Consider the following 22,882-nt stretch of genomic DNA (forward strand, 5'->3'; position numbering starts at 1 on the left):
ACATCCAGTCTGCATTTAGCCAAATAGGCTAGGTACAGTAACTAAGGACATCCAGTCTGCATTTAGCCAAATAGGCTAGCTACAGTAACTAACGACATCCAGTCTACATTTAGCCAACTAGGCTAGCTACAGTAACTAACGACATCCAGTCTGCATTTAGCCAACTAGGCTAGCTACAGTAACTAACGACATCCAGTCTGTATTTGCTGGTAGTAGTTAAGTGTCATCCGCAAGAATGACATTGTTATAAGCGCCTGCCACGGACAAGTCGTAAAATGTTGCCATCTAATTTGTATCTAGCTTGTTAGCTCCTTGCTCGCGGTGGTATTGCAAGTTTGCTTACATTTAATCGCACTTAGTAGCTAGTACATAATGTTTATGTGCACCTGTGTGGTAACTACATGTTCTAGCTAGTTGGCTAACAGACTACATCACAATGGTATTGATCTGGCTAGGTGTAAATGGTTTTAACGTTTATGCATGGCTTGCTTTGTTATGTTTGCACTTTGCATGTGTGATCAGCATCTGTTGTATTCGCGTACACTTTCTCTGCGCACATTTCTACTCTGAAGTGTCATATGCATGAGTCCAAGTTGTTACCTAAACATTTACATGGACGCCCTTGTAGGTGTATGGGGTTTTGTGGTCAACAAAGCTTACTTTACCAGCGGACTACTAGCTAGTGTGGATGCCTGGGCCACGTTAAATCACTACAAACTTGCCAAGCTGCTTCCATGGCCAACTTTTACTTCCTCTTTGCAAAACAGATGTTGTGATTGTTGTCAACATAGTCAGATCTTACTCGTGAAATTCTAGTCTGTTATTAAAAACCTGACCTTAGATCAGTGTCCAGGGGGCAACTTCATCATGCTCCATGTCCATCTCACTGACATCCACCTCTCCTAAGATCCCGTCCTTTCCCCCCCCCACACCTAATCTTATTGATCAAATACATTCTCCTCTCCCCCATCCTCCTCTCCAACCCTCTCTTCTCTTCCCCTTCTCTCTTCCTCTCCTGTCCTTCACCTAAATGATTGACCTTTCTTTCTCTCCTCCTCTCCGCTGCATTCCTAATATCACTGGCTCACCTCTCTCTCCCCTAGCCTCCTCTCCAACCCTCTCTTCTCTTCCCCTTCTCTCTTCCTCTCCTGTCCTTCACCTCCCCCTCTCCGCTGCATTCCTAATGTCACTGGCTCACCTCTCTGTTGCTCTCCCCCAGCCTCCTCTCCAACCCTCTCTTCTCTTCCCCTTCTCTCTTCCTCTCCTGTCCTTCACCTCCTCCTCTCCGCTGCATTCCTAATGTCACTGGCTCACCTCTCTGTTGCTCTCCCCCAGCCTCCTCTCCAACCCTCTCTTCTCTTCCCCTTCTCTCTTCCTCTCCTGTCCTTCACCACCTCCTCTCCGCTGCATTCCTAATGTCACTGGCTCACCTCTCTGTTGCTCTCCCCCAGCCGAGGCACACCTGCTGTCTCCTGTGTCACCGTGAGTTTAAGGACTGGGGTGCAAGCTCTGCCAACGGTCTGCCTGGGGGCCACGAGGCGAAGCTAGCTGACGCTGTCCCAGCCCTGTCCCAGGCCCTGCTCCGAGAGGTGCCGGGCCAGAAGCTGTCCGACACCGTGCCTTCGCTGAGCCAGTCTCTACTGGGAGAGGTGCCGCTCTGGATCTGCCAGAGCTGTCGGAAGAGTGTTGAGGAAGAGGAGAGACAGAGCACCCAGGAAACGCCTGTAGCGGTAAGAAGGGGAGAGGAGGAGGTAGGGTGGAGGAAGAGGAGAGGAGGTGGTATGGGGAGAGGAAGGGGAGAGGAGGTAGGGAGGAGGAAGGGGAGAGGAGGTGGTATGGGGAGAGGGTGGAAGATGAGGAGAGAATGAGCGCCCAGGAAACGCCTGTACCGGTAAGAAGGGGAGGGGGAGAGGAGGAGGTAGGGAGGAGGAAGGGGAGAGGAGGAGGAAGAGGAGAGGAGGTGGTATGGGGAGAGGGTGGAAGATGAGGAGAGAATGAGCGCCCAGGAGACACCTTCACCGGAAGGAGAAGGGAGAGGGGGGGGGGGGGGGGAGAGACTGAGCTGTTAGGAGATGGGGAGACTGAGCTGGTAGGAGGGGGGGAAAGTGGGGGGGGGAGACTGAGCTGGTAGGAGGGGGGGAAAGTGGGGGGGGGAGACTGAGCTGGTAGGAGGGGGGGAAAGTGGGGGGGGGGGGGAGACTGAGCTGGTAGGAGGGGGGGAAAGTGGGGGGGGGGGGAGACTGAGCTGGTAGGAGGGGGGGAAAGTGGGGGGGGGGAGACTGAGCTGGTAGGAGGGGGGGAAAGTGGGGGGGGGGGAGACTGAGCTGGTAGGAGGGGGGGAAAGTGGGGGGGGGGAAGACTGAGCTGGTAGGAGGGGGGGAAAGTGGGGGGGGGGAAGACTGAGCTGGTAGGAGGGGGGGAAAGTGGGGGGGGGGAGACTGAGCTGGTAGGAGGGGGGGGAGACTGAGCTGGTAGGAGGGGGGGAAAGTGGGGGGGGGAAGACTGAGCTGGTAGGAGGGGGGGAAAGTGGGGGGGGGGAGACTGAGCTGGTAGGAGGGGGGGGAGACTGAGCTGGTAGGAGGGGGGGAAAGTGGGGGGGGGGAGACTGAGCTGGTAGGAGGGGGGGAAAGTAGGGGAGTGGAAGAGTTAGGCGAGTGAGAGGAGAAAGGGGAGGTGAGGAGACGCCTGTATATAACAAGACCATGCACGCACATCAAGCCTAGTATTAGCACTATTATACAGTTACGTTTTACATTACCCATGTTACAGCTTGCTACCGATGGGTTGTGTTTATGGAAATTGCTTTTTTTCCCCTGAAGGACTTAAAAAAAGTAAAAAAATAACCATTACAATAGTGTGTATGTTTGGTCACCTTATACGCCAACAAGCTGAAAGGCACTGGATTTGGTGGCGATGGAGACAGGCAGCTTTAGGACTGTTATTCCGTGGCTCCACTCTGCATGACTAAATGAATACCACATCTAAGCATCCTGACATGAGATTAGTCTCCTCTTCTAAAGCTGTTTGTTCTCTGTCAGACTTGGCCTTCTCTCGTCACAAGCAGAGCTAGTCTTATTCATGTGGATTCTGGAGAAAATATACTATTCGTCTCGAGGTGTTTTTTTATGTCTGTATCTTAAATGCGATACAAATCGAGGAGATTGCTCTGTGCTCAAGGTAAGGTAAATAACTAGTGTTGTCAGTGACAGAACGGCCCATAGGGTTTGAGTAGAGGGTGACAAACCTTAAATGATGGACACCAACCGATCACTTATCAGAGGCGTTAAGCTGATATTGTTCGTTATGTTAAGTAGCTCTATACTAGAGAAATGTAAACTTTTTTTATTATTTTTTTTAAAATGAAATAAGTTTGCTAAGTTTGCTTCCCTGTATCTCAGTTGGTAGAGCATGGTGTTTGCAACGCCAGGGTTGTGGGTTCAATTCCCACAGGGGGGCCAGCACAGACACATTTTTTTTAAATTAAATTTATGAAATGTATGCATTTCACTACTGTAAGTCGCTCTGGATAAGAGCGTCTGCTAAATGACTAAAATGTAAAAATGTATGTAAATGCTAATATGAGTGATTGTTAATGGGACAATGAATGACTACAGCTATCACACTGGTAGTATTACTAGTTCAAATGGGATTATATTAAAAACAACGGTGGGGCTCAGTAGTGTTATATAAACTGTGGGGCTCAGTAGTGTTATATAAACTGTGGGGCTCAGTAGTGTTATATAAACTGTGGGGCTCAGTAGTGTTATATAAACTGTGGGGCTCAGTAGTGTTATATAAACTGTGGGGCTCAGTAGTGTTATATAAACTGTGGGGCTCAGTAGTGTTATATAAACTGTGGGGCTCAGTAGTGTTATATAAACTGTGGGGCTCAGTAGTGTTATATAAACTGTGGGGCTCAGTAGTGTTATATAAACTGTGGGGCTCAGTAGTGTTATATAAACTGTGGGGCTCAGTAGTGTTATATAAACTGTGGGGCTCAGTAGTGTTATATAAACTGTGGGGCTCAGTAGTGTTATATAAACTGTGGGGCTCAGTAGTGTTATATAAACTGTGGGGCTCAGTAGTGTTATATAAACTGTGGGGCTCAGTAGTGTTATATAAACTGTGGGGCTCAGTAGTGTTATATAAACTGTGGGGCTCAGTAGTGTTATATAAACTGTGGGGCTCAGTAGTGTTATATAAACTGTGGGGCTCAGTAGTGTTATATAAACTGTGGGGCTCAGTAGTGTTGTATAAACTGTGGGGCTCAGTAGTGTTGTATAAACTGTGGGGCTCAGTAGTGTTGTATAAACTGTGGGGCTCAGTAGTGTTGTATAAACTGTGGGGCTCAGTAGTGTTATATAAACTGTGGGGCTCAGTAGTGTTATATAAACTGTGGGGCTCAGTAGTGTTATATAAACTGTGGGGCTCAGTAGTGTTATATAAACTGTGGGGCTCAGTAGTGTTATATAAACTGTGGGGCTCAGTAGTGTTATATAAACTGTGGGGCTCAGTAGTGTTATATAAACTGTGGGGCTCAGTAGTGTTATATAAACTGTGGGGCTCAGTAGTGTTATATAAACTGTGGGGCTCAGTAGTGTTATATAAACTGTGGGGCTCAGTAGTGTTATATAAACTGTGGGGCTCAGTAGTGTTATATAAACTGTGGGGCTCAGTAGTGTTATATAAACTGTGGGGCTCAACGTCAACAGTGAAGAGGCGACTCCGGGATGCTGGCCTTCTAGGCAGAGTTCCTCTGTCCAGTGTCTGTGTTCTTTTGCCCATCTTAATCTTTTCTTTTTATTGGCCAGTCTGAGATACGGCTTTTTCTATTGCAACTCTGCCTAGAAAGCCAGAATGCTGGAGTCGACTCTTCACTGTTGACGTTGAGACTAAGTTTTGCGGGTACTATTTAATGAAGCTGCCAGTTGAGGACTTGTGTGGCATCTGTTTCTCAAACTAGACACTCTAATGTACTTGTCCTCTTGCTCAGTTGTGCACCGGGGCCTCCCACTCCTCTTTCTATTCTGGTTAGACCAGTTTGCGCTGTTCTATGAAGGGAATAGTACACAGTGTTGTACCAGATCTCCAGTTTCTTGGCAATTTCTCACATGGAACAGCCTTCATTTCTCAGAACAAGAATAGACTGACGAGTTTCAGAAGAAAAGTCTTTGTTTCTGGTCATTTTGAGCCTGTAATCGAACCCACAAATGCTGATGCTCCAGATACTCAACTAGACTAAAGAAGGCCAGTTTTATTGTTTCTTTAATGAGAACAACAGTTCTGAGTGACCCCAAACTTTTGAACGGTAGTGTAAACAGACATAAATAATGCAAATGAACTAACATATCTCGTTTCTCTTCCTCTCCCAGGGACCAATCAGACAGCTCCAGTTAATGTAAATCAATAGCGTTGTGTCTTCTTCCATTTCTGCTCTATCTACAGCATCAAATGTTAGTGGGGAAAGAAAGGCTATACCTAATCAACCATGCATCTTCTCTCTCTCTCTCTCTCTCCTCCCCCACAGGTTCCGTTGTCCCACTCATCGTCGTGTAAGGCTCAGAGTTGTGGGAATGGTTATCCAGAGCAGAGCTCCATAGACTGGGACCCATCTTCCTTCCTCTCAGCCCACAAACTTTCTGGTCTCTGGAACTCGGCTCACAGCAACGGAGGGATCCACTGCAATCACAGCACTGCCTCGCACGCACAGCAAGGTAAACACACCTCTCTCTCTCTCTCTGCTCGGGTCTCTCAAGGTTAAGTCGTAAACAGATACAAACTACTGTAGACATTCATTATTTGTCATGTTTTCAGTTCATTTACTTTTAACAGAATTGTAACATTTGCAGACATTTACACTGACAAAATGGAGGAAACTGTACTCCAGTGTGTATCCACTGGCTACCTTGAAACAGAAGCACAACCTGTTACTCCTCTGAGTAAAACTTTCTTCAATCAATCGATCAAATATATTTATACAGCCCTTCTTACATCAGCTGATATCTCAAAGTGCTGAATAGAAATCCAGCCTAAAACCCCCAAACAGCAAGCAATGCAGGTGTAGAAGCACGGTGGCTAGGATTAAACTCCCTAGAAAGGCCAAAACCTAGGAAGAAACCTAGAGAGGAACCAGGCTATGAGGGGTGGCCAGTCCTCTTCTGGCTGTGCCGGGTGGAGATTATAACAGAACATAGTCAAGATGTTTAAACGTTCATCTTCCTCCTTTTCATTATCCTTCCTTCCTCCTCTGGTCCAATAGGAACAGGGGGACCAGCGTGTCACGAGAAGCGAGTCTCTCACGAGGCTCCTGGGAAATCTGCTAAAACACCTGGGGCCAAAGTGTGCCCCTACAGTCACCCTTCCCAGAATTCCAGTGGTTCGTCCCCCGGGAACCCGCTCTCTACCTCCGGGGACCTCTGTAAGACCACCCCAAAGCACTTCAAGACCATGTGCCGACGACCAGCTCCACCTGGTGAGATCTCTTTTTTTATTTTTATCTCGCAACCTTTTTTACGACACAGAGAATTCAAGACATACCGGCAACTAACCTGAATTACTGTTCACATGTCCTGTTGACAATAGCGCATTATTAATGCATATACACACACAGATCTCAGGGAAGGATTGTGCCCATAGATTACACTCCTAGAGAGAAGCAGAGATATGGCCCATAGATTACAGCTCTAGAGAGAAGCAGAGATATGGCCCATAGATTACACCTCCTAGAGAGAAGCAGAGATATGGCCCATAGATTACAGCTCTAGAGAGAAGCAGAGATATGGCCCATAGATTATACCTAGAGAGAAGCAGAGATATGGCCCATAGATTACACCTCCTAGAGAGAAGCAGAGATATGGCCCATAGATTACACCTCTAGAGAGAAGCAGAGATATGGCCCATAGATTATTAATCTAGAGAGAAGCAGAGATATGGCCCATAGATTACACCTCCTAGAGAGAAGCAGAGATATGGCCCATAGATTACACCTCCTAGAGAGAAGCAGAGATATGGCCCATAGATTACACCTCCTAGAGAGAAGCAGAGATATGGTCCATAGATTACACCTCCTAGAGAGGTGCAGACATCTGTATCCACCGGGAATCACAACTATGTTTGTCCAATATTCCACTCAACACGTTTGTCTCTCCTCCAGGCGAAGCATTCCACCCCAGCGACCACCACCAACACTCAGACCTGTCTGTCCCCCCCAACAGCCCCACTGGCCTCTCCTCCTCTCAGCATTCCTCTCTCCTGCCCCTCAAGCAGAGCTCTGGGGGGCAGCAGCACGGACATGTCACATCATCCTCCTCTCCCGGTCTAGCTGCTCACGCTCCCTTCTCTCCGCTGGTACCAAACCTCCACGTTCCTGCGGCAGGGGCCAAGCTGGGGGCCCTGGGTGGCCCTGACTGCCCGACAGCAGCCCCCCATAAGCCCTTGGCATGTAAGAACTCACACATTCCTCCTGTGAACGGTCAGCACAGCAAACTGGGCCCCTCCGTGATGGGCTGTAACCACCCCTGCAACGGCCACAGTGGAGGGGCGCTGCCCTCTTCTAATGTGGGACACCTGACCGCTGGGCAACACCTGACCGCTGGGCAACACCTGACCGCTGGGCAACACCTGACCGCTGGGCAACACCTGACCGCTGGGCAACACCTGACCGCTGGCGCCTGCAGGTTGGTAGTTTGGTAGATAGTTTCACTGGTAGGGTGATGTTTCTACGGTAGCGGGGTTCCGTCGGTAGGTTGATGTTTCTACGGTAGCGGGATTCCGTCGGTAGGTTGATGTTTCTACGGTAGCGGGGTTCCGTCGGTAGGTTGATGTTTCTACGGTAGCGGGGTTCCGTCGGTAGTGTGATGTTTCTACGGTAGCGGGGTTCCGTCGATAGTGTGATGTTTCTACGGTAGCGGGGTTCCGTCGGTAGGTTGATGTTTCTACGGTAGCGGGGTTCCGTGGGTAGGTTGATGTTTCTACGGTAGCGGGATTCCGTCGGTAGGTTGATGTTTCTACGGTAGCGGGGTTCCGTGGGTAGGTTGATGTTTCTACGGTAGCGGGGTTCCGTCGGTAGGTTGATGTTTCTACGGTAGCGGGGTTCCGTCGGTAGGGTGGGGTTCTGTCGGTAGGTTGATGTTTCTACGGTAGCGGGGTTCCGTCGGTAGGGTGATGTTTCTACGGTAGCGGGGTTCCGTCGGTAGGTTGATGTTTCTACGGTAGCGGGGTTCCGTCGGTAGGTTGATGTTTCTACGGTAGCGGGGTTCCGTCGGTAGGGTGGGGTTCTGTCGGTAGGTTGATGTTTCTACGGTAGCGGGGTTCCGTCGGTAGGGTGATGTTTCTACGGTAGCGGGGTTCCGTCGGTAGGTTGATGTTTCTACGGTAGCGGGATTCCGTCGGTAGGTTGATGTTTCTACGGTAGCGGGATTCCGTCGGTAGGTTGATGTTTCTACGGTAGCGGGGTTCCGTCGGTAGGTTGATGTTTCTACGGTAGCGGGATTCCGTCGGTAGGTTGATGTTTCTACGGTAGCGGGGTTCCGTCGGTAGGGTGGGGTTCTGTCGGTAGGTTGATGTTTCTACGGTAGCGGGGTTCCGTCGGTAGGGTGATGTTTCTACGGTAGCGGGGTTCCGTCGGTAGGTTGATGTTTCTACGGTAGCGGGATTCCGTCGGTAGGTTGATGTTTCTACGGTAGCGGGGTTCCGTCGGTAGGGTGGGGTTCTGTCGGTAGGTTGATGTTTCTACGGTAGCGGGATTCCGTCGGTAGGTTGATGTTTCTACGGTAGCGGGATTCCGTCGGTAGGTTGATGTTTCTACGGTAGCGGGGTTCCGTCGGTAGGGTGGGGTTCCGTCGGTAGGTTGATGTTTCTACGGTAGCGGGGTTCCGTCGGTAGGGTGATGTTTTCATGGAATGTGCAGTAATAGACAGCTTGCCTAGTATAATGATATATACTGAATAAAAATATAAATGCAACAATTTCAAAGATTTTACTGGGTTACAGTTTGAAGTAAATTAGTCAATTGAAATAAATTCATTAGGACCTAATTTATGGATTTCACATGACTGGGCAGGGGCTCAGCCATGGGAGGGCATAGGCCCACCCACTGGGGATCCAGGCCCAGCCAATCAGAATTAGTTTTTCCCCACAAAAGGGCTTTATTACAGACAGAAATACTCCTTAGATAATCCTGCCGGTGAAGAAGCTGGATGTGGAGGTCCTGGGCTGGCGTGGTTACACGTACGTGGTCTGAGGTTGTGAGGCAGGTTGGACACACTGCCAAATTCTCTAAAATAACATTTTATGATAGAGTAATTAACATAAATTCTCTGGCAACAGCTCTGGTGGACATTCCTGCAGTCGGCGTGCCAATTGCACTGCTCCCTCTAAACATGAGACATCTGTGGCGTTGTGAGACAAAACTGGACATTTCAGAGTGGCCTTTTTAGTGTCCCCCAGCACAAGGTGCACCTGTGTAATGATCATGCTGTTTTACACCTTAGAGTCGATTTCTGTGCCCTCTGAATGTCCCCCGGTACCATTTTGGGGAAAAAATGAATGGAAGTAAACTGTATATGGAGGCTGTTTTTTTTTTAATGACCAATAAAGGATGAAATATCGCTGCTGCTCTAGAATCTAGAGCTAAGACATGGTCGTGGTTCTACCTGTCATCACTGCTGAATTAAAAATGTCACCTCACTTAGCATGGTCCGTCTGTCTGTCTGCCTCTCTGTATCCTGTGTCCATGCTCCAGGGACCAGGCGTGTAAAGGACATAAGCTGTCTAACGGGGCAGGGGGGTTGTGTCACCCCCCTTCGGAGCTGGAGGAGGGGGAGGACGAGGACTCGAGTTCTGAGAGGAGCTCCTGTGCTTCCTCCTCAAACAACCAGAAGGACGGGAAGTACTGTGACTGCTGCTACTGTGAGTTCTTCGGACACAACGCGGTATGTATAGTAGTGATGGGAGGAAAAATACATACAGCTACATATCAGCCATATCATACAGCTTACACCTCGCTCCATATCATACAGCTACACCTCGCTCCATATCATACAGCTACACGTCGCTCCGTATCATACAGCTACACCTCGCTCCGTATCATACAGCTACACCTCGCTCCATATCATACAGCTTACACCTCGCTCCGTATTATACAGCTACACCTCGCTCCATATCATACAGCTTACACCTCGCTCCGTATTATACAGCTACACCTCGCTCCGTATCATACAGCTACACCTCGCTCCGTATCATACAGCTACACCTCGCTCCGTATTATACAGCTACACCTCGCTCCATATTATACAGCTACACGTCGCTCCGTATTATACAGCTACACCTCGCTCCGTATTATACAGCTACACCTCGCTCCGTATCATACAGCTACACCTCGCTCCATATCATACAGCTACACCTCGCTCCATATCATACAGCTACACCTCGCTCCGTATTATACAGCTACACCTCGCTCCGTATCATACAGCTACACCTCGCTCCGTATTATACAGCTACACCTCGCTCCGTATTATACAGCTACACCTCGCTCCGTATTATACAGCTTACACCTCGCTCCGTATCATACAGCTTACACCTCGCTCCGTATCATACAGCTACACCTCGCTCCGTATTATACAGCTACACCTCGCTCCATACTATACAGCTACACCTCGCTCCATATCATACAGCTACACCTCGCTCCATATCATACAGCTACACCTCGCTCCGTATCATACAGCTACACCTCGCTCCGTATCATACAGCTACACCTCGCTCCGTATCATACAGCTACACCTCGCTCCGTATTATACAGCTACACCTCGCTCCGTATCATACAGCTACACCTCGCTCCGTATCATACAGCTACACCTCGCTCCGTATCATACAGCTACACCTCGCTCCGTATCATACAGCTACACCTCGCTCCGTATTATACAGCTACACGTCGCTCCGTATTATACAGCTACACGTCGCTCCGTATTATACAGCTTACACCTCGCTCCATATTATACAGCTACACCTCGCTCCGTATTATACAGCTACACCTCGCTCCATATCATACAGCTTACACCTCGCTCCATATTATACAGCTACACCTCGCTCCGTATTATACAGCTACACCTCGCTCCATATCATACAGCTACACCTCGCTCCGTATTATACAGCTTACACCTCGCTCCATATTATACAGCTACACCTCGCTCCGTATCATACAGCTACACCTCGCTCCGTATCATACAGCTACACCTCGCTCCGTATCATACAGCTACACCTCGCTCCATATCATACAGCTACACCTCGCTCCATATCATACAGCTACACCTCGCTCCGTATTATACAGCTACACCTCGCTCCGTATTATACAGCTACACCTCGCTCCGTATTATACAGCTACACCTCGCTCCATATCATACAGCTACACCTCGCTCCGTATTATACAGCTACACCTCGCTCCGTATTATACAGCTACACGTCGGTGCACCAAAACCTCAGTATTTTTCCTCGCTTGGCTCTCGTTATTCTGCATCAGATACGTGTAGCGCGACTGCTGGTATTGTTTGCTTTAAATAATCAATACTAGAACAAATGATTATACTGTATAATAATAATAGTAATAATAATAAAATAATACAGAGAATTCGGAAAATAATTCAGACCCCTTGACTTTTTTTGTTTGTTACAACCTTATTCTAAAAGGGATTATATCGTCGTCCCCCTCAATCTACACACACTACCCCATAAGGATGAAGTGAAAACAGGTTTTTAGAATTTTTTTGCAAATGTATATAAAAAAAAATACCTTATTTACATAAGTATTCAGACCCTTTGCAATGAGACTCTAAATTGAGCTCAGGTGCATCCTGTTTCCATTGATCATCCTTGAGATGTTTCTACAACTTGATTGGAGTCCACCTGTGGTCAATTCAATTGATTGGACAGGATTTGGAAAGGGACCGAGACAGGATTGTGTTGGGGAAGGGTACCAAAACATTTCTGCAGCATTGAAGGTCCACAAGAACACAGTGGCCTCCATTTTTTTATTTTTTTAAAATTTTATTTCACCTTTATTTAACCAGGTCGGCCAGTTGAGAACAAGTTCTCATTTACAACTGCGACCTGGCCAAGATAAAGCTAAGCAGTGCGACAGAAACAACAACACAGAGTTACACATGGAATAAACAAGCGTACAGTCAATAACACAATAGAAAAAAAGGAAGTCTATATACAGTGTGTGCAAATGGCGTGAGGAGGTAAGGCAATAAATAGGCCATAGTAGCGAAGTAATTACAATTTAGCAGATTAACACTGGAGTGATAGATGAGCAGATGATGATGAGCAGATGATGATGAGCAAGTAGAAATACTGGTGTGCAAAAGAGCAGCAAAGTAAATAAAAACAATATGGGGATGAGGTAGGTAGATTGGGTGGGCCATCATTCTTAAATGGAAGAAGTTTGGAACCACCAAGACTCTTCCTAGAGCTGGCCGCCCGGCCAAACTGAGCAATCAGGGTAGAAAGGCCTTGGTCAGGAAGGTGACCAAGAACCCTATGGTCACTCTGACAGAGCTCCAGAGTTCCTCTGAGGAGATGGGAGAACCTTCCAGAAGGACAACCATCTCTGCAGCACTCCACCAATCAGGCCTTTATGGTAGAGCGGCCAGACGGAAGCCACGCCTCAGTAAAAGGCACATGACAGCCCGCTTGGAGTTTGCCAAAAGGCACCTAAAGGACTGTGTCCTTGAGTGGCCCAGACAGAGCCTGGACTTTTACCCGATCAAACATCTCTGGAGAGACCTGAAAATAGCTGTGCAGCGACGCTCCCCATCCAACCTGACAGAGCTTGAGAGGATCTGCAGAGAAGAATGGGAGAAACTCCCCAAATACAGGTGTGCCAAGCTTGTAGCGTCATACCCAAGAAGACTCGAGGCTGTAATCACTGCCGAAGGTGCTTCAACAAAGTGCTGAGTAAAGGGTCTGAATACTTATGTAAATGTTACATTTCAGTGAAGTTTTATTTATTTGCAAACATTTCTACAAACTTGTTTTCGCTTTGTCATTATGGGTAATTGTTAGTGTAGATTGATGAGGGAAAACAACTATTTAAATCCATTTTAGAATAAGGCTGTAACGTAACAAAATGTGGAAAAAGTCAAGGGGTCTGAATACTTTCCAAATGCTCTGTATTTGAATTGGAGCCAAAATAATAAATTTCAGTGCGATTTATGAACCGTCAACAACAAATCCTTAAAGATATATATATATATATATATATATATATATATATATATATATATATATATATATATATATATGGGTCGTGTGTTGTTGATGGCCCGGCTGGCAGTGGGGAAATGAGGATTTAATTCATATTGATATAAATTAATTTAACACTCTTTGACAAACGAACACGGAGATCACTAACACACACACACACACAAACTACTAGATCATCGCTCTTACCTTAGCTGAGGGATCCATGGTGACGGCCATCTTGGATCCAGTGCTGGACACCAGATCCATGAGCCTGCCCATTTCCCTTCACCATCTAACCCTGAGGGCATGGTGACGGCCATCTTGGATCCAGTGCTGGACACCAGATCCATGAGCCTGCCCATTTCCCTTCACCATCTAACCCTGAGGGCATGGTGACGGCCATCTTGGATCCAGTGCTGGACACCAGATCCATGAGCCTGCCCATTTCCCTTCACCATCTAACCCTGAGGGCATGGTGACGGCCATCTTGGATCCAGTGCTGGACACCAGATCCATGAGCCTGCCCGTTTCCCTTCACCATCTAACCCTGAGGGAGAAAAGAAACATGTTTCAGCACTTTATCACTTTTATTTATTTGGCTCTACAATAAAGTAAATTGTCACAGAGACCAAAAAAAAAATGTTTTCACACACAAACACACACGAAGGGATTCACTTCCTCTTCGTATCTGTCTCTCACCCTCAATGAATTAACATGACCTTGTTAGCTAGCTCATTTGTTTTGTGGGATACAGGGATGAAGAATACCACGTCTGGTGAAATAGGCAGTGAAGCATTTAGGCTAACGTTTAGCTATAGCTGCTTGTCTTTAAACTTCTCTTCAATAACACTGTCATTCCTGCAACAGGGGTTTCAGCCTGAACAAAATCAAATGTATTTATACAGCCCTTCTTACATCAGCTGATGTCTTAAAGTGCTGTACAGAAACCCAGCCTAAAACCCCCAAAACAGCAAGCAATGCAGGTGTAGAAGCACGGTGGCTAGGAAAAACTCCCTAGAAAGTCAGGATCCTAGGAAGAAACCTAGAGAGGAACCAGGCTATGATGGGTGGCTAGGAAAAACTCCCTAGAAAGGCCAAAAGCTTAGGAAGAAACCTAGAGAGGAACCAGGCTATGAGGGGTGGCCAGTCCTCTTCTGGCTGTGCCGGGTGGAGATTATAACAGAACATGGTCAAGATGTTCAAATGTTCATTAATGACCAGCAGGGTCAGATAATAATAAACTGGATCAGCAGCACAGCCAGGTGGACTGGGGACAGCAGGCGGACTGGGGACAGCAGGCGGACTGGGGACAGCAGGCGGACTGGGGACAGCAGGCGGACTGGGGACAGCAGGCGGACTGGGGACAGCAGGCGGCAGGCGGACTGGGGACAGCAGGCGGCAGGCGGACTGGGGACGGCAGGCGGACTGGGGACGGCAGGCGGACTGGGGACGGCAGGCGGACTGGGGACGGCAGGCGGGCTGGGGACAAGGAGTCATCATGCCAGGTAGTCCTGAGGCATGGTCCTAGGGCTCAGGTCCTCTGAGAGAGAGAAAGAAAGAAAGAAAGAAAGAAAGAAAGAAAGAAAGAAAGAAAGAAAGAAAGAAAGAAAGAAAGAAAGAAAGAGAGAAAGAGAGAATTAGAGAGAGCATACTTAAATTCACACAGGACACCGGATAAGACAGGAGAAATACTCCAGATATAACAGACTGACCCTAGCCCCCCGACACGTTAAATACAGGAGGGGTGAGGAGACAACAAAGTACAGGCAGGTAGGTAGTGGAGGCCAGATTTAGTTTAACTAATGTATTGTGTGACGGGGCTTACCAAGAAAAACTCCCAAAAGGACTAATTCGAGGTAGAAATGAGTTGGAGCACTCACCCCCCAAAAAAGACAGCAGAGCTAAAATCCCTCTGTTTTAGTTTACTACAATGTTCTCTCTACTTGGTGAAATGTGGACATCTTTCAGTGGTTACGAAGCGCAGGGTGGAAGGTGAGCTATGGTTGGCATCTACAGTGGTGACGAAGCGCAGGGTGGAAGGTGAGCTATGGTTGGCATCTACAGTGGTGACGAAGCGCAGGGTGGAAGGTGAACTATGGTTGGCATCTACAGTGGTGACGAAGCGCAGGGTGGAAGGTGAGCTATGGTTGGCATCTACAGTGGTTACGAAGCGCAGGGTGGAAGGTGAGCTGTGGTTGGCATCTACAGTGGTGACGAAGCGCAGGGTGGAAGGTGAGCTATGGTTGGCATCTACAGTGGTGACGAAGCGCAGGGTGGAAGGTGAGCTATGGTTGGCATCTACAGTGGTGACGAAGCGCAGGGTGGAAGGTGAGCTATGGTTGGCATCTACAGTGGTTACGAAGCGCAGGGTGGAAGGTGAGCTGTGGTTGGCATCTACAGTGGTGACGAAGCGCAGGGTGGAAGGTGAGCTATGGTTGGCATCTACAGTGGTGACGAAGCGCAGGGTGGAAGGTGAGCTATGGTTGGCATCTACAGTGGTGACGAAGCGCAGGGTGGAAGGTGAGCTGTGGTTGGCATCTACAGTGGTGACGAAGCGCAGGGTGGAAGGTGAGCTGTGGTTGGCATCTACAGTGGTTACGAAGCGCAGGGTGGAAGGTGAGCTGTGGTTGGCATCTACAGTGGTGACGAAGCGCAGGGTGGAAGGTGAGCTATGGTTGGCATCTACAGTGGTGACGAAGCGCAGGGTGGAAGGTGAGCTATGGTTGGCATCTACAGTGGTGACGAAGCGCAGGGTGGAAGGTGAGCTATGGTTGGCATCTACAGTGGTTACGAAGCGCAGGGTGGAAGGTGAGCTGTGGTTGGCATCTACAGTGGTGACGAAGCGCAGGGTGGAAGGTGAGCTATGGTTGGCATCTACAGTGGTGACGAAGCGCAGGGTGGAAGGTGAGCTATGGTTGGCATCTACAGTGGTGACGAAGCGCAGGGTGGAAGGTGAGCTATGGTTGGCATCTACAGTGGTTACGAAGCGCAGGGTGGAAGGTGAGCTGTGGTTGGCATCTACAGTGGTGACGAAGCGCAGGGTGGAAGGTGAACTATGGTTGGCATCTACAGTGGTGACGAAGCGCAGGGTGGAAGGTGAGCTATGGTTGGCATCTACAGTGGTGACGAAGCGCAGGGTGGAAGGTGAGCTATGGTTGGCATCTACAGTGGTGACGAAGCGCAGGGTGGAAGGTGAGCTGTGGTTGGCATCTACAGTGGTGACGAAGCGCAGGGTGGAAGGTGAGCTATGGTTGGCATCTACAGTGGTGACGAAGCGCAGGGTGGAAGGTGAGCTATGGTTGGCATCTACAGTGGTTACGAAGCGCAGGGTGGAAGGTGAGCTGTGGTTGGCATCTACAGTGGTGACGAAGCGCAGGGTGGAAGGTGAGCTGTGGTTGGCATCTACAGTGGTGACGAAGCGCAGGGTGGAAGGTGAGCTATGGTTGGCATCTACAGTGGTGACGAAGCGCAGGGTGGAAGGTGAGCTATGGTTGGCATCTACAGTGGTGACGAAGCGCAGGGTGGAAGGTGAGCTGTGGTTGGCATCTACAGTGGTGACGAAGCGCAGGGTGGAAGGTGAACTATGGTTGGCATCTACAGTGGTGACGAAGCGCAGGGTGGAAGGTGAGCTATGGTTGGCATCTACAGTGGTGACGAAGCGCAGGGTGGAAGGTGAGCTATGGTTGGCATCTACAGTGGTGACGAAGCGCAGGGTGGAAGGTGAGCTGTGGTTGGCATCTACAGTGGTGACGAAGCGCAGGGTGGAAGGTGAACTATGGTTGGCATCTACAGTGGTGACGAAGCGCAGGGTGGAAGGTGAGCTATGGTTGGCATCTACAGTGGTGATGAAGCGCAGGGTGGAAGGTGAGCTATGGTTGGCATCTACAGTGGTGATGAAGCGCAGGGTGGAAGGTGAGCTATGGTTGGCATCTACAGTGGTGATGAAGCGCAGGGTGGAAGGTGAGCTATGGTTGGCATCTACAGTGGTGCGCAATAGCGTAGTCTGTGGTTTTTATATCTTCTGCGATGCAAAGTTTCAGTGTTCCTCTAGTTTGGCCAATATAAGCAACCCCTCCACAGATGCATTTGAGCATTTTATATGGAGTGTACTTAACTACCGTAACATACCTTGCTTGTTCCTCGTCGAAGATGCTCTCATCATGGATGCGAGAGATGAGGTGAAAGACGATTGCTCAAAGTAATGACAACTAGCTAGCTAAATCAAAACAACAAGCAACATGGCTATTTATCTGGCGAAGTCAGCTTCAACGTGATTGATGACTAACTGAGAATAAATCAGTCCCTTCTCGTCCACTCGTTCACACCCCCCCGTCGGAGACTAAATACAGTAGATTGGTGTTGCTTTTTCCCATCCAGGAAGGGAGCGAAGACAAGTGGGCCAGCGCCTGCAAGAAATGGGCGCGGCCACAGCGGACAGCGTTTTAGAATCGGATATTCATTACTTTGCTACCTGAAAATCTAAAATAATTCAGTACTATTGCAATACTGTTAATGTATTTGGGATCACTTTTCATTTTGACCAGCTAATGGTCCTACCAACTAATCAAGAAATATCGGAACGTTACCTCTCCGCTTATGGCTACTGGTCGACCAAAATGAAAATCCGACCCCTTGTATATTGTTGATTTGTCAATGACAACTTTATACTACAACATTACTAACTAACTCGCTAATTTTCCACCAAAAAAACAAGATTTTAGTTTACATTTAGTTTTTTTTTCCCAATAATTAGTCAACCCGTTTTGGAACATTGAATCGCATAAAAAAAATCGTAGTTTCTAATCGCAATACATATACAATCAGGATATCGTGAGGTCCCTGGCAATTCTCAGCCCTAATGTATAATATGGCACACTTAGTCATTGATTGAAATAGCATTTAAAAGCACGAACAATATAAACATTGATTGACAAAAGTAATTTGACTGCTGCTACTGTGAATTCTTATGTCACAATGTGGTATGTCTCTTTAGTAATGGATTGTAATTGTAATAGCATTTATGAAGACCTTTTCACTTGGTCACATTGTTCACGTTGGGGCAAAATGTAAACCCATTTGGTCGGGGCGGCAGGGTAGCCTAGTGGTTAGTGAGTTGGGCCAGTAACCGAAAGGTTGCTGGATCGAATCCCTGAGCTGACAAGGTAAAAAAAATCTGTCGTTCTGCCCCTGAACAAGGCCGTTATAACCCACTGTTCCTAGGCCTGTCATTGTAAATAAGAATTTGTTCTTAACTGACTTGCCTAGTTATTATAAAGGATAATGAAATGTGAAATCCGGTGACCAGGGGTTGGTCTAGCAGTCTAAGCTGCAGCCATGTGGACCATATGTACGATATACCGCTGCCAGCATGGGTTAGAATCCGACTCGCAGCTATTTCAGCACATTCATACCTCTCCTACCTTTCATCTTGGTCTCTTTCTAGCCAATAAACATACAACAACAAAAAGCTAAATCAGATTGTGGCTGTGTTTCAACCCACAAAGATGCTCCCTCCATTCTGCCGTCCTTCCCCCTAAATCTGAGATGGCTGGTTTCTGTTACTGTCACTCAAGGGGGAGTGAACAAGGGCAAAGGAAGGCAGCAAGTCATTTGAAATTTAAACGCATCCTATTAAAGAAGGATAATCTCTCCTCTGATCATGTCCTCTCCTCCCCCCAGCCCCCGGCGGCTCCGACCAGCCGTAACTACACAGAGATCCGTGAGAAGCTCCGGACCCGCCTGACGCGTCGTAAGGAGGAGTGTCTTCCCCAGAGACGGGACTCCGACCCGACTGTGTCCACCTCCATCGACAACCGAGATGTGGACGAGCTGTTGGACTTCATCAACTCCTCAGAGCACAAACCAGCCAACAGCGCTAAGGCTGCCAAGCGGGCACGCCATAAACAGAAGAAGAAGGTGATGTCAAATGACATGGTGGGAATACTCAGCAATACAGATCAGTTAATACATCTTAAAAGTATTTGTGTTTTGGTGTTTGTTCAAAACATCTATATATGTATTTGTGTAAATAGGGCGTAATATTTGTAGTAATCGAATGTTTCTGTACCGTGAGGCAGCTTGATGTACCAGGACACCCCCTGGACAGGACACTAGTAGTCTATCTCCTGTTTTGTGTAGTGAGACAGTCTGTCTGTCTAATTAAATTTTTGTTTAACCTTGATTTAACGAGGCAAGTCAGTTAAGAACAAATTCTTATTTACAGTGACGGCCTCCTGTCTAACCATCTAGCTGTCTCTCCCCACCTCAGGAGAAGCAGACCCAGGCGGGTAGTGGTGATGGTGAGGGAGCTGGTAGCGACCCCCCCTCCACCCCTCCAGAGCCCAGTGAGGACCCAGACCACCTCAGCCAGGAGGAGGAAGAGGAGGAGGAGGAAGATGTGGACGGGGAGTACGGTGAAGGCCCGGAGGCTAGTCGGCTGCTGGAGTGGCCCCAGCTGGAACTAGAGAGGGTCAACTCCTTCCTGACTTCTCGGCTAGAGGAGATCAAGAACACCATCAAGGTAAGGATAGCTGCGTCCCAATTGGCTCCCTATTCCCTAAATAGTGCGCTACTTTTAACCAGGACCCCATGGGCAAAACTAATGCACTATATAGGGAATAGGGTGCCATCTGGGACTAATATGATCATTGTCCATATGTAGGGCATTATAATATCCGGAAAGCGGAAGGAATTCAACAACAAAAACATCTATTGAATTTAGTAGGAAATCAACTACACTGAACAAAAATATCAACATGTAAAGTGTTGGTTCCATGTTTCATGAGCTGAAATAAAAGATCCCAGAAATGTTCCATACACACAAATTCTCTACAATGTTGATGAAGCTGAGGAGCATTTCTGTCTAATAAAGCCTTTTTGTTGGGGAAAAACTTATTCTGATTAGCTGGGCCTGGCTCCTCAATGGTTTGGCCTGGCTCCCAAGTTGGGGGGGGGCTCGGCCCACCCACCCTCACCCATGGCTGCGCCCCTGCCCAGTCAAATGAAATCCATAGATTTGGGTCTAATGAATTTATTTCAATTGACTGATTTCATAATATGAACTATAACTCAGTAAAATCTTTGAAATTGTTGCATGTTGCGTTTTTTTAATATTTTCGTTCAGTATAAATGTATTGAATTTATTAGAAAATGTATTAATTTACCCAAGATTACGATAATACATGGACAAAATTCATCAGTGATGTGTATTGTCCTTCAACTTTCTGAAGAGGCAACACAGGAAATGCCCCTGTCTGTTTTTCTACCATTTTGTGTAGCCGTTAGCGATGATGCTAATAATTTACCATCTTCTGGTAGATGGAAAGCCTTTCCCAAGAAACCTTCTCAATTAATGAAATGTTAACTACAACGTCGTCTACGGCCTACCTGGCAGAATGATACCGTGATTATTTGCATCAATCCTGTGGTGATTTGTTTAGCAAACTCTGCAATCACACCAAAAATAAAAGAAATGTGGTTGATTCCTCAGTGGTCTCCTGCTGTTGTTTTCAGTATCCTTGTGGATTTAGAACATCCAATTTGGTATTTTTTTTCTATAAAGAAAGTGTGATTTTTTTTTTTTGAGGGACTAAAACCTGGAAAAATCTGAACCTTGGAAAAACTAAACGGTTAAAAGGGAATTAGGCGAAAAATGTAACCGATCATAATGAGCCCACTGATAACATGTAGTTATCACTAGTCTATGGCAGGGCCTATTGTATTGAGGTGGTTTGACACCCCCTGGACAGGACACTAGTCTATGGCAGGGCCTATTGTATTGAGGCAGCTTGACACCCCCTGGGACAGGACACTAGTCTATGGCAGGGCCTATTGTATTGAGGCAGCTTGACACCCCCTGGGACAGGACACTAGTCTATGGCAGGGCCTATTGTATTGAGGTGGTTTGACACCCCCTGGGACAGGACACTAGTCTATGGCAGAGCCTATTGTATTGAGGTGGTTTGACACCCCCTGGGACAGGACACTAGTCTATGGCAGGGCCTATTGTATTGAGGCAGCTTGACACCCCCTGGACAGGACACTAGTCTATGGCAGGGCCTATTGTATTGAGGCAGCTTGACACCCCCTGGGACAGGACACTAGTCTATGGCAGAGCCTATTGTATTGAGGCAGCTTGACACCCCCTGGGACAGGACACTAGTCTATGGCAGGGCCTATTGTATTGAGGCAGCTTGACACCCCCTGGGACAGGACACTAGTCTATGGCAGAGCCTATTGTATTGAGGCGGCTTGACACCCCCTGGGACAGGACACTAGTCTATGGCAGGGCCTATTGTATTGAGGTGGTTTGACACCCCCTGGGACAGGACACTAGTCTATGGCAGGGCCTATTGTATTGAGGCAGCTTGACACCCCCTGGGACAGGACACTAGTCTATGGCAGGGCCTATTGTATTGAGGCAGCTTGACACCCCCTGGGACAGGACACTAGTCTATGGCAGGGCCTATTGTATTGAGGCAGCTTGACACCCCCTGGGACAGGACACTAGTCTATGGCAGGGCCTATTGTATTGAGGTGGTTTGACACCCCCTGGGACAGGACACTAGTCTATGGCAGAGCCTATTGTATTGAGGCAGCTTGACACCCCCTGGGACAGGACACTAGTCTATGGCAGGGCCTATTGTATTGAGGCAGCTTGACACCCCCTGGGACAGGACACTAGTCTATGGCAGGGCCTATTGTATTGAGGTGGTTTGACACCCCCTGGGACAGGACACTAGTCTATGGCAGGGCCTATTGTATTGAGGCGGTTTGACACCCCCTGGGACAGGACACTAGTCTATGGCAGGGCCTATTGTATTGAGGCAGCTTGACACCCCCTGGACAGGACACTAGTCTATGGCAGAGCCTATTGTATTGAGGCAGCTTGACACCCCCTGGGACAGGACACTAGTCTATGGCAGGGCCTATTGTATTGAGGCAGCTTGACACCCCCTGGGACAGGACACTAGTCTATGGCAGGGCCTATTGTATTGAGGCAGCTTGACACCCCCTGGACAGGACACTAGTCTATGGCAGAGCCTATTGTATTGAGGGAGCTTGACACCCCCTGGGACAGGACACTAGTCTATGGCAGGGCCTATTGTATTGAGGCAGCTTGACACCCCCTGGGACAGGACACTAGTCTATGGCAGGGCCTATTGTATTGAGGCAGCTTGACACCCCCTGGGACAGGACACTAGTCTATGGCAGGGCCTATTGTATTGAGGGAGTTGATTAATATAATCTAGTCTTTTAGGGGTGGTTTCTCAGACACAAATGAAGCATAGTCTTGGAGAAACCGGTCCATGAAACCGGTCCTTAATCTGTCCATGAAACCGGTCCTTAATCTGTCCATTATATTGGTCCTTAATCTGTTAATATCAGTGTTTCCTAGAGTGTATACTCCCTGCAATCTGAGAAACAGTTGAACCCCTGATATAAGGCAGTTTAGTTGGTTTTAAATGTTGGTTTATTAAACTTATTGCCGCTTTTCTTCTCTTTTCTCAAATAAAAACGTTGATCTTTTGATCTTGCAGGACTCTATCCGGGCCTCGTTCTCCATGTACGACCTCAACCTGGATGTGAATGACTTCCCCAAAAAGGCTGCTACTCTGGAAGGCAACCATCTTCTCTCCCACCT

The 22,882-nt window shown here is 48.0% G+C and overlaps 1 protein-coding gene across 2 annotated transcripts in view; it reads left to right on the forward strand.

The window, feature by feature from the left end:
• LOC106604117 (protein FAM193B) overlaps positions 1-22,882 on the forward strand; it is a 31,316-nt gene that overhangs the window by 2,426 nt on the left and 6,008 nt on the right. Inside the window, exons 2-9 of one of the 2 annotated variants that reach the window (XM_082975001.1) lie at positions 1,452-1,730; positions 5,528-5,714; positions 6,260-6,472; positions 7,154-7,676; positions 9,743-9,932; positions 18,919-19,173; positions 19,508-19,759; positions 22,779-22,882. The exon at positions 22,779-22,882 is cut by the window's right edge and continues 1,289 nt beyond it. In XM_082975001.1, coding sequence (XP_082831127.1) covers positions 1,452-1,730; positions 5,528-5,714; positions 6,260-6,472; positions 7,154-7,676; positions 9,743-9,932; positions 18,919-19,173; positions 19,508-19,759; positions 22,779-22,882 — 2,003 coding nt within the window. The remainder of the gene's footprint in view (positions 1-1,451; positions 1,731-5,527; positions 5,715-6,259; positions 6,473-7,153; positions 7,677-9,742; positions 9,933-18,918; positions 19,174-19,507; positions 19,760-22,778) is intronic. The other variant, XM_082975002.1, reaches the window with a different exon arrangement.

Source organism: Salmo salar, chromosome 05 (genome assembly GCF_965601325.2).
Source record: "Salmo salar chromosome 05, fSalSal1, whole genome shotgun sequence".
NCBI classification, from domain to species: domain Eukaryota; kingdom Metazoa; phylum Chordata; class Actinopteri; order Salmoniformes; family Salmonidae; genus Salmo; species Salmo salar.